At 41.1% G+C, this 11,506-nt stretch overlaps 1 protein-coding gene across 14 annotated transcripts in view; it reads left to right on the top strand.

The window, feature by feature from the left end:
* LOC116955618 (MYND-type zinc finger-containing chromatin reader ZMYND8-like) overlaps window positions 1–11,506 on the top strand; it is a 60,127-nt gene that overhangs the window by 13,207 nt on the left and 35,414 nt on the right. For 7 of the 14 annotated variants that reach the window (XM_032976838.2, XM_032976849.2, XM_032976829.2 and 4 more), the window contains exon 2: window positions 5,760–5,833. In XM_032976838.2, coding sequence (XP_032832729.1) covers window positions 5,760–5,833 — 74 coding nt within the window. Of the gene's footprint in view, window positions 1–1,153; window positions 1,210–1,230; window positions 5,584–5,759; window positions 5,834–11,506 lie in introns of those variants that run through there. The other 7 variants (XM_076051836.1, XM_076075212.1, XM_032976785.2 and 4 more) reach the window with 2 other exon arrangements.

Raw genomic sequence — 11,506 nt, 5'->3', positions numbered from 1 at the left:
TATTCATTTATGTGCCAATATTTTGGTACTATGTATTCTGTATTTTAGACCACAGTAACACTCGTGGATTTACTAAGTCTATCTGCTGCTTGGTCTGCATTCTGTACTGTGGGACTGGACCCACCATTTATTTAGAACGGCTTTTTATGTTTTGTGTGTTATCCTTCCCCCGCACCTCCGATTACCACGGTTGACTACGTACGGTGCAAAATAAGTTAAACATACAGTTTGTAATTGACATATCGTTGGTTTATTTTTTGTATAGGATGGGTTATTGGTCCATGTGTGTTCACCAGAGTGGTGATTGTTGTACACAGCACGGGCAAGTGAGTCCCATGGTTGCTCTTTATTCAGCTGGTGATAGCAGGAGGCCTAAGGGCTTTAACAATTCCACACACAACGTGCTGCATTGATGAGTGAGTGGCGCGATTGGAAGGGAAACCAACTATCTTGTGCTGCTTCAGGGAAGTAAATGTTTCACTTGCCTTCTGAGAATTAATGTTGTGCAACCTCGTTAGAATGTGTTCTCTACACTGATTATGGTTGACAACTGTGTATAATTAGTCTGGACGACATTTGCGATGGGTTTCTGGAGGAACTACAGTAGTATGTTCTAACTCTGTTGTATTAAACATTTCCCAGTCTAGGTGACTGAAGTATAATACTTGCGTCCGCGATCTTTGTCCATATTTTGTCAAATTTTAAAAGCGCGATGCCGTACGTCTGTACTGGGTTTGTACTGCGGATAGTTATCAGAGAGAAACGTCATTGGATCCACAAGGCATAGAGTAACATTGCGGTATTGTACTTTGTGTCGACTCGTGTAAACATTCAGAGCGCCGCAGCGTGTAAAGGTGACGGCAAGGTAAACGGCAACGTTTATGATGCGCCGATGTTTACAGGGGGTTACAATGGTGGGTCCAAGTACTGTATGTTCACTATACGTCTTTTAGGCCTTGGTTCAGGCACTGCGAGGGATGTATCTAGAACATTTCAGTATATGTACTGAAGTAGATTTGGGACACGTATTATTGTAATGTTTCCGGTAGTGGCCTTTGTCAGTTGACTGTACCGAGTAAAATAGCAATCGTGTGTGCACACGTGCGCAGTATTGAATGCCACTGATTTGTAGCACACCTTTGTTTTTTCACAGCTCTTTGTCAATCCACTCCTGGATGAAGGCCTCCCCCACATACAGGGGTCATGGAGGTTGTTTGAACATTCTTCTTCACCATGCTGATCCGTGCGGTTTGGTGAACGGGGGCTTCAGATGTCACGTGTGCCACTGATGTTAGCCGTAGCAGGGAATCGATCACAGGTTGCTGGTTTTGCGGTGCACTCCGTGAGCCACTATTCCACGGCTCCTTCATACCTTGAATGCAATGCTATACATTTATAGGGCAACAACTGACATGGCCCAATACACAATCCACTGATACTACCTCCACTAAAGGGACAAAAGCATTTCCAACAGGGGTACAATACTGTCAACACCTGCACCTGATGTTATTAGACATGATTTATACTTTACTCTACAGTCCTGATGTACTGTATAGAACGGTACTGTGTGGGTTGATCTGATGACTTTGTGCAGTGTGCAGCACACGCATACGTGCAGCTAATTAGCATTGCCGATTGGCGCTTAAATGATTGACAGTACAGTCTTGTATCGTGTACAAACAAGTTAATTTTACCGTGGAAAGTGGTAAAACGCCGCTAAATAGAACGATTTGGCCCCGCAACAAACTCACCCTGACTCTGCCCAATCTTGGAATCTCACAGTAACGTTGAGCCTGGTTAGTAAAGCTAGTAAATCTCATGCTCACAGACAGCCTTACCCACTGGGTCTGTAAGGAACAACAGAAGTGAGCTCCGGGACTTGTGGCATGCCCGTATCATGACAGGTAGCCCCCAAGTGGGTGCATCAAAGAGCCAGGAAATGGAACAAATGCCACTATTGTCCTTACCACCATCTCCTTATAACGCATTGTATTGCCTACGGCAGAGACTACAGTGCTATTTATTGAGCTTAATATTGGCCGTTTCATGTGGTGAACGTTCCTTTTTTTTAGTGACTTTTTGTTTATGATGTTGGGGAAAACGTGAGGACGTTTCCATTACCAAAAATGGGAATGCAAATTGCCAGGGCAGTGCATTTCGGTCGTTTTGTCAAGATGTGAATGAATGTGGCCCACAGAGTAGAAGCTCTAATCCAGATAACATTTTATGTGGATCGTGAAATTGGTAAATACAGTGCGATGAACAGATTGTAAGCAGGTTTTTGCTGTGCAGTACTTCATTTCTGTACTTTGCGTACTACTGTGTATGGAAATAGATGGTGCGTTTGTGGCCTGATTCTTACCTATTACAACGCACAGTTTACAAGTACTGTATTGGGTAGCGCATGCAGCAAAGTCTTACCACATCCTCGCCCCAACCTGTGGTCCTGAAACACTTCACTGATTTGTGATGAAATGCCATTTTTATGTTTACACTTTGGAGGATCACTTAAATTTGACGGATGTTTCGCTGAAATGTGCATGCTCGCATTCTCCATTGTAATGCAAGTATTTTTAGTTTCAAGATCAGTACTGTACTTTGTATTATTGCAAGTGACGGGGAATGGGTACTTTTAGGTAATTACCGACATCGTTGAGTCGCCTTTGTATTTGAATTGAGGGCCACATTTTCATGTATTAATTGGGCACAGGTCAACTTGTATGTTGAACGTCTTTCGTAGCCCTACGTAGCCAACCGTGATCATGGGAGGTGTGCGGGAAGGACAGACCACAAACTAAACACGAAAAGCAGTCATGAGTTACATTTGAAATAACTCCCAATTTAGATTTTAAAGTGCATCGCTCCAGTGGCTTCTTAAATGTAGATTTCAGCATGGAATTGTTTACTGTTATATCTAGATTGTTTCTTTTCATTTAAGGGCAGAGAATTTACAACACTTTCTGCACGGCATTTTGAATCGGCGTTTTTTTTTTACACGTTGAAAGGTTTAAAGCTGTGATCTTCAAAGGGAAGTAATCCGAGGTTATATATCCTACTGGACAGTACTTTGCGTTACTTTCATTCCACAGGAATTGTGCAGACCAGCCATACCATCCGTGCTGTACGGTAGTGTTTTACGCAGGCTGGATATACAGATACCACCAGGGTTTAACCCTAGTCGTCAGACAAGTGGGCCACCACCAATACGAAGAGATTGTGAATTTGAAGTGTTGGCCAGTGTACAACTGTGTGCAATGTTTCCTTTAGGGGAGTGGTTGAACGGGTAGAGTACTTTTGCGAACACGTATTGCCGCCCCCCCCCCCCCCCTTGGCATGAACGCAGAACGGATGTTGTTTTGAGGTACAGTAGAGTAGATTGACCTTCAGTTTCACAAGAGGAATGTGGAATTTTAGTTATACGCAGGGGGAACGGCATATTCTGCTCTCTTGGTCTTTTTTGTTCCAGATTCTGCTAATTGGCTTGATTTTAGTTTGAACAGGACATTAGATGACACGTTTGTGTACAATAACCATGCTGTATGTGGATTGTATGCGCTTCTTGGACATGGGCACCCTGGCATTGTACTGCAGTATCTTAAAAAAAGCACTTTCAGTTATGGTTCCCATTTATGTTGATTTAAATTACAACCTGTATTTGAAAACCAAGAAGTATCGTACGAGTGTTTCATACAACCAAGAACTGAACTGACAATAATGCACAGCCATAATCCAGGTTTTTTGATTTAGATCGCGTAAATATATAAAAGTGTCGTTAAACCCGCCACCTCCCGACACAGCCAATTTGTAAGGTTTGTCACCTAAACGGAACATGCCAATTCGTTACTAGTACAGCACACCTGTGTGTTGAGAGCAAAGCCACAACATTTACAATCTGAGTACGAGGTTTCGCCAGTAATTACAACTAGCTTCATCAGGCTGTCGCCTTCATCAGGCTGCAGAAGTTGTCTAGAGGGCAGTCCTCACACAGGCTGTCGCCTGATAAAGCTAGATCTGGCTGTATTATGGATGATATTGGTCGCGAAAGCCTACTACGTATTAATAATGCACAGGTAAAAAATGTTACTTAAAATTTCAAACCCGACTCACCGAAGGCAAGATATTGTCTACGATGCTGTGCAAATTGCTTGATCTTGTAGAATTACTTTGAGCACGGTTAATTTTAACTGTTAAACCTACTCTTGAGAAGGTGGTACCTCAGTTCCAAGAAATGTTTGCTAAATGAGTGAGATTGTGGTTTCAGTGAGCTCACAAAGAAAACCTTCTGAAGTGTTTGTAGGCCAGATGCAGTAGTTGTCTAGAGGGCAGTTCGAACACAATACTGGACTGTAGTAGGTGAACCTATGAAACAGAAGTGTGAGGTTGACGATGGTGTACTATAATACGCGGTAACGGCTTCTTGCTAATGCTGATATTCAATTTGCGAACAAGCATTGATGCACATTGCTGAAAGGTGCCATCTTGAAGCACGTGCAATGGCTATGATGATATATTTAGCTTATAAGTGCGTGAACAAATGATGCATATCAAGATTTGAGATTTACAGGTATTATTTCATGTCATTTTATGCGCACTCACTGGTACCAGGAATATAGCAGGACAATAACAGATGAGGTTCTGTGGAATAAATAATTATATGATAGCAATTTTTTTCACTCCGCTGCTGGATAAAGGCCTTACCCACACCTTGTAACTCACCACGATGATTAGTATTGACTGTTGAAGGGATGACGTAGGACCGGTAAAGATGTTACTTGCCACTGATTTAAGCCATGAACAGGAATACAACTCAGGTCGCCGGTTTTTGACAGTGTTGTGCAATAACCACTGCACCAATGTTCCCACCCTTATAATCTAAGGTAATACACGTTCCTGCAAACATACTGACTTCTTAGAACAATAGTCTACAGAAACCCCACACAGGAGCAACATTACTCAATGGTTTAAATATCTACACCACAACAGCATTTTATAATAATAGCAGCCTTTAAAAAAAATAAAAGATACACTACAGCCCAGCGTAATTCCTTTGATTTGATATACCGTATTATTATGTTTCAAAACTGTCATTGTAAATAATTTTCTGCATATGTAATACAGTTCTAATTTACACTTGGCAATGTTACATGACTACAAATACGGCACTGAAATGTAAACATGTGCTGTCTTGCACAATATATCACGTGGTCGTCTTTGAGCATTATTAGTTTGGGTTGATTTTTTGTGTGTACATTTCTTAAAGCCAATGTCATGTAAGCAAGGTTTTGAAAGTCGGCAAACTTAGAGCATGTCGTTTTTTTGTACTTACCAGTGCAGGGCATTTTAGTTTATAAGTGTCTTATTTTGATTCGTTTTTCTTTTGGAATACTGCAGGTGTAGTGGTTGATAAGACGGAGCATTTAAACTGGCCAGCCTGTTTTGACAGAAGAAGCTAAGCGTGTCTGGGAGGCTTTATAAAGAATTGGTTCAAATTGGCGCCAGCATGGCTTACCCTGGCAGAGAAGCAGGGCGTTACCGATAGTCGCTGCACTGTACAGCACCCTATACAGGCCCTTACGACAGCTGGTATGCATGCTAAACACCCCAAAGCTAATATCTGCATTAATGCAAAGTTGCGTTCACAAAACGACTGTTCCCACGGACACAAAGATGGGAGAGTGATGCTGTTTGCAGATGCTAACCCTTTTTCTGCCTTTTCCCCCCCTCCCCCAACCCGATGTGTGTGTGTTTTTCCACGATAGCTTAACAAAGGAACCCCTTAACAGAACGGATGGTGAGCTGGCTGGGAAAATGGAGATGAATACAAGGCTGAGAGGTAAGCCGAAAGCCATAGCGAAACCATAATGAATGTGGTAAGTGCCAGTGGACAGATAAAAATGCTGCACTGTATACCATATTATGCCACCACGTTTAAAATAGTATCAGTGTTTTTACTTTAACATTGCGTTATTGCAGCCTTTTTTTTGTGTACAGGTAGTTTGCACGCAGGGTTCACATTTGCGCACAACAGAGCCGGCTGTCATCTCCGTCATTCGGATTGTAACAAGCCTAATCCTGCGTGTTTTTGTTTTGGAGGGTGACGAGATCAACAACGGACAGGCACATACGCGTTATCCCAAATGACACACTGTGAAGGGATCAGCTAAGATGGCCGACGTAAATGCAGCCTAGTCCCACAGGCGAGGGGGGAGAAGCACTGTGGTGCCAAGCAAGCGCAACACTATAACAGGCTGCCGCCACGAAAATGAACGCCTTTTTCGCATGCACATGACCGGCTGCTTTGTAGGGTTGTTTTTTATCATCTTGCGTCTCCTTTTAAGGATTGCGTATCGCATCGGTTAAGCAAATCAGTATCTCGTGTGTGCTGTATTATGGAAGTGCGCTATTTTCTTCAGACAGGTGCAATGGTTGTTGATGGAAATGCAGCCATTTAAACATTGACAGTTTAATAATATCACAAGAGTATGTGTAGATGAAGGCAGTGAATGTGCACAAAAATGGGCATGGCACTAACCTATGGGGCGGGGGGGGTGTCTCTACCACAGTGTTTTTTAACATATAGTCATGGTTGAAAATATAGTAACCGGCTCAATGTTAACAAGTTAAGCCCATTTGAGACGTGTCTTGTCTTTCATTGTACAACAATACAATTGGTTATATCTTTTTATTCAGAATAATTATGTATTCATGCATTCACGACGGCTTTAATGCATACTACAGTGGTGCTTTTTAACATTCCCTGTTTAACTTTGAACGAAGAACCTTGGCCCGATCGATGTATTTACGGATGTTCTTTGACCGCTTTTATATGTGGAAGCGTGCCAATTTCTCCTTGACCAAACAAAAGGGCAAATTGACGGAGGCGATAAGCTTTGGCCATTTTTTCAAGATGAGAATTTGGCCCTATTTCTGGTGTACAGTATTATGGTAATAGGCACTCTATAGAGATGTGTTATTAGCTTTAGTTTGTGCAAGAATAGGCGATAAACTGTTTAGTAAATAAATGTATCACATTACAGAACGTATATTATTACGATTGCAGGGGAGCAGTTGTGCTGTGGTTAGTGCACTTTGCTATGAACCCAGCCGCCTGAGTTTGATACCCAGTCATGCCTAACGCCAATGGCGATCGATATCGCCAACCCACACTGACCACCATGAAATATGATCAAACAAGCCCCATATGACCGACACGGAGGGAGGCCTTCATCTAGCAGTCGATTGACAAAGGGTTGTAAATTATTTTATTATAATTGGAAGCTTGTGAGTGGTTGACTAACCTGATGATAATTCTTTGGGCATATTTTTAAATAACACTCCCTTTTAATGTACATAGGCATTTGAAGCATTGGATTCAAACTGATTCACTTTGTCTTCTGCACTGCTGCCAACACAATCCCATAATTGTTCGCCTTAATTTTGCTGAGTGAGTTGAAAAATATTAAAATATAGGAAATTTACATTCTAACAGAATGGTGAAGAAAACTATAAAAGTAGCTTTTCAAATCTTGCATCGAGACCTTTATCGACACCTGATCCAGTACCAAAATCAGTCGTCTCCCCGCACCTGGCGAACACAAATGGTAAAGATTGCAACATAGATGCTTCTCCATTTCATGGCAAAAATATACAATAAAACTTCCACAAGCTAACACATTCACACATCTGTCTTTAATGTGCAATTTCCAAAATAGTCCAGTAATTTGACTAATAAATGCAACATGAAATTAGAGCAAATGGCTTTACTGTATTCTGTGTGGGGGAAATGGTTGCTTTTGGAATTTGTGTGTATTTTCCTAAATCAGAAACTGTAGGGAGACAGCTTTTTGCAGTTTATTCAACAGGGTTTTACATTAAAAAAAGTTATTAAATACATTAAAGCAATTCATATTCTTGTTTATTTCGGTAAAGTCACGTAGATAGAAAACGTGACTTTACCGAAAGAACCAAGAATATGAATTCCTGCAGTCACGAAAGTTTTAAGTCTATCTTAAAGCAATTTCTTAAGAATGTGTTGTGAGAGGTGGCTAAGAAAGGCATCACAGCGTCACATTTAGGATGTGTGATAATGCTCAGTGGTCGTGAACTTTTTGAATGAATCGCCTGTCTCAGCCTGAGATGGCATTCTGGTGGCAGAGTGTCCTTGTAGAATAATAATAGCAAGATAAAAAACAGCTTTGTTTTGTAGGTTGACAGGAAGTCACCGTGGGGGAGGGGGGGGTTTAAAAGGGAAAAAAATATTTGAGACCCGGATTACACAATCGTTCGATTATAAAATTGTCTCGCCAGTGTCCTTCATCCCATGTGTTGTTTGCACCAGGAGGGAAAACAAGCAGACATACTGCTAATTGATTCAGTACAATAGAGTACTTGAATATTGTTTTAGTCTTCTTTGGTTCTTTCGGTAAAGTCACGTAGAATGAGAATAAAATAATAAATTGATAAAATTAAATAACACAATAATATTCTCATGACGTTTCGGCCACAACACAAGCGGCCTTCATCAGGTGAAGGGGACGAGACTGTCTGGAGGACAGCGCTGGAGTGAGAGCCACGCTGAGATCACGACCTTTAAGCTGTGTGAGAAGAAACAAAGCGCCTTGACAAAGGAATTAGCATATAATTTAGCAATTTAGTATTGTTTTAGTGCTCGTTTTTGGTCTTCTTATTCTGTAACGTTTCTTGAATCCTATTGAAATGATTGGGTCGAGTACAGTGTTTAAATATTTCAATTAATTGGACACGATCACTGTCCTTTCTATACATTGGCCTTAGCAATCATACCAGTCATTAGCTGCGTGATTTCTGCTCTTGTGCTTTTGCCACTGTTATGATGGCGCCTTATGCTAATGAATCAATTAACTTTGCTGGATATTGGCCTTCTAATAAAAGCTGATTTCCCTGTCTGATGGGAGTACTGCAATGCTTATTAAAAACTTCCGTTTACTGGAAGGACAATGCAGTTTGCAATGTAATGGTGTCATATCTCAGGGGAGCAAACTCAAGCTCAGCTCGCTAGCCTTTGTTTCGTTTGCTCCATGAGCATGAATGTAACAATTCTATATAGTTTGCCTAAATCGTGGATAATATATTCTCAATATTATTCATTGGCTGTATCTTGAACTTAATCTGAAATAGATTCAAAAGTGCAAAATATAGGCATTTAATAAATTCTTCATTATCTTTGCACTGAAAACAACCACTGTACTGAAAATTATCTGCAACTGAAACCCTCTAATCTTGCAGAACCGAATTGGTATTGTACAAGGAACATTTTTCGTTTAATGGTAAAGTAGCCCACAGTGTTGTTGCCTCGACTTGGAGATTTAGCAGAAATCATTGGCAGAGCCAAAAAGACATCTGCAGAGTAGCCTCATATTTCATGTCATGTTGCGGTCACCATATTGGGTTGCTATCACCGGCCAATACATTCTTTATTAATGCTTTGTATCAATTTATGTTCTGTATGGTACAAGGTACTGTCTTGTACACAAATTTTGCCCATTGCGGATTGGACCATTCACGCCAAATTTATTGAGGTACAGATCGCCGATTGTGCCTCTGTGGCTTGACCGTTGGTGGTTGACTGCAACATTCCTGTACAGTTCGCATCGTAAAGTAGTGCTGCAGTCTTAACGGCACTGCTTGTGATGATGCTGCGGAGGAAGAAACGCACGCCATCGAGTCGCCATCTTGTCTCCCAAGTGGCCCATCGAAGGGTTCCAGTTCTCCTGCAGAGCTTCACCTGCGAGATTTTTTTTACTTCTTCAGTGCCCTTGTGGATTATTTTTCAATTTCTCCGAAAAGGAAATTGTAGAAGTGAATCCTATCATTAATCATAGTAAGTTTTTTTTAATTTTTAGTTTGAAAAGCATTACAATTCAACACTGCTCAAAGTGTATTGAGACTCAGGCTTTCCTCAAATTAAAGTAATTATAGACCAAGGAAAATGTGGCAGTTGTGCACGAGGAAAGATTAAAAACACATGAACAACATGAGTAATATGGAACTGCTTTTTCATCCTTTTTTAATCCGCTGCTGGACTAAAATGAGCACTCGGATGTCACTTGGCACTTTTATAAATTAGACAGCAGTGTAAATTCCACATTCTTCTCACTGGGGCTAGTCACCAAAAATCACATGTATAAATGTATTTGCCAGAGGGCTTAGTTAGCTCCCAACCAGAATTTTAAACCAGTACCATGTGAATAGCAGTTATACAGCAGTACCACACACCAAGATAATAGTACAGAACTGTAAGTGTTGTTACCAATCCATGGCTGTGTACACCACACTAAAGTATGCGGTATTTGTTTAGTGCATGGAAGTAGGGGCTTCTGATGAATGCTCAATTCTGTCTCCTGCCAAAGGGTAGATGACCATGGTGCTAACACCATGGTCGTGGGGGTGACGTATCTCTCTGGAATGTTTGGACCCTGCTGTACAGTTGCGTGTGGCTGGTTTCCTTCATGAGCCAAAGGCACTGTTGAAAAAAATAGGGCAAGGAGGGTGAAACTGTCTAATCCTGCCAAGGAAATCTTGCTGAGCTCCTGAAAATTAACAAGCGGCCATTTGACTTCCTCACAGATTACATTTGGCCAGTTGGTGCAAGCTGTGAGGTTTATATTGGAGTATTTTATTGTATGGCTGCATAAGTATGATTTATTTGTATTTTGTGCTTGTCTAGAATTTATACATTGAAAACGTTTCTATTGCGTTGACAAAAGTGCTTCCTGGTTTGTATGTATGTGGAATTAATTTTGCACCGTATGTAATCAACCGTGCTGAAAGGCGTACAGCACAAAGACAATGCCACTAGCAGAGTAATGAGAGCTCGGGGTGAGCATCTACGTCATGGGACCTCCTTTGCCAGTACCAAAATATGATAATAGGTTTTTCCCCTTTTACCTGGCAACAAAACAGGTGTTAAGTTATTAAAACACCAAACTTAAACCTTTTACAAGGAATCATGTCTGCATTAACCACAATACTTGTGGTCAAAATGCAAACAAAAAACATACTCTGATAATATATGCATTGTCTTTGAAGCTGATTGGTCCACACCAGAGACAGCCTCGTCTCAAAACGGTGTTAGACCAGAGGATGCCAAAAGGCGTACAGCAAGGGGGAAAAAGGGAAAAACCTATTCGCATATGTTGGTACTGGCCAAGGAGGTCCCATGATGTAGATCCTGACCCCGAGCTCTCATTACTGTAATAGTGGCATTGTCTTTGGGCTCTGTCACTAAATCTTTGCATGACAAATAGAAACTTAACATGTGTTATCCATTCTACAAGAGTAAATGGCAATTTATATGAGTGGAATGATGTATTGATTGATCTATTAATGTAAATTCTTAAGCCTATACAAAATAAACATACATTTGTATGCGAATGAAGCGATGTTTCAGATCACTATAGGTTGTGATGGGTGCACATCACCCCAGCAGCTCCCAGAGGCGCTAACATTTACCCCGATGTGAAAAAAT

The sequence above is a fragment of the Petromyzon marinus genome, chromosome 3, assembly GCF_048934315.1.
Source record: "Petromyzon marinus isolate PM22_M1 ecotype Great Lakes invasive population chromosome 3, UKy_Petmar_22M1.pri1.0, whole genome shotgun sequence".
Taxonomy (NCBI): Eukaryota; Metazoa; Chordata; class Hyperoartia; order Petromyzontiformes; family Petromyzontidae; genus Petromyzon; species Petromyzon marinus.
Note: the sequence above shows the minus strand (reverse complement) of the source record. Positions and strands in the feature narration are given on the sequence as shown.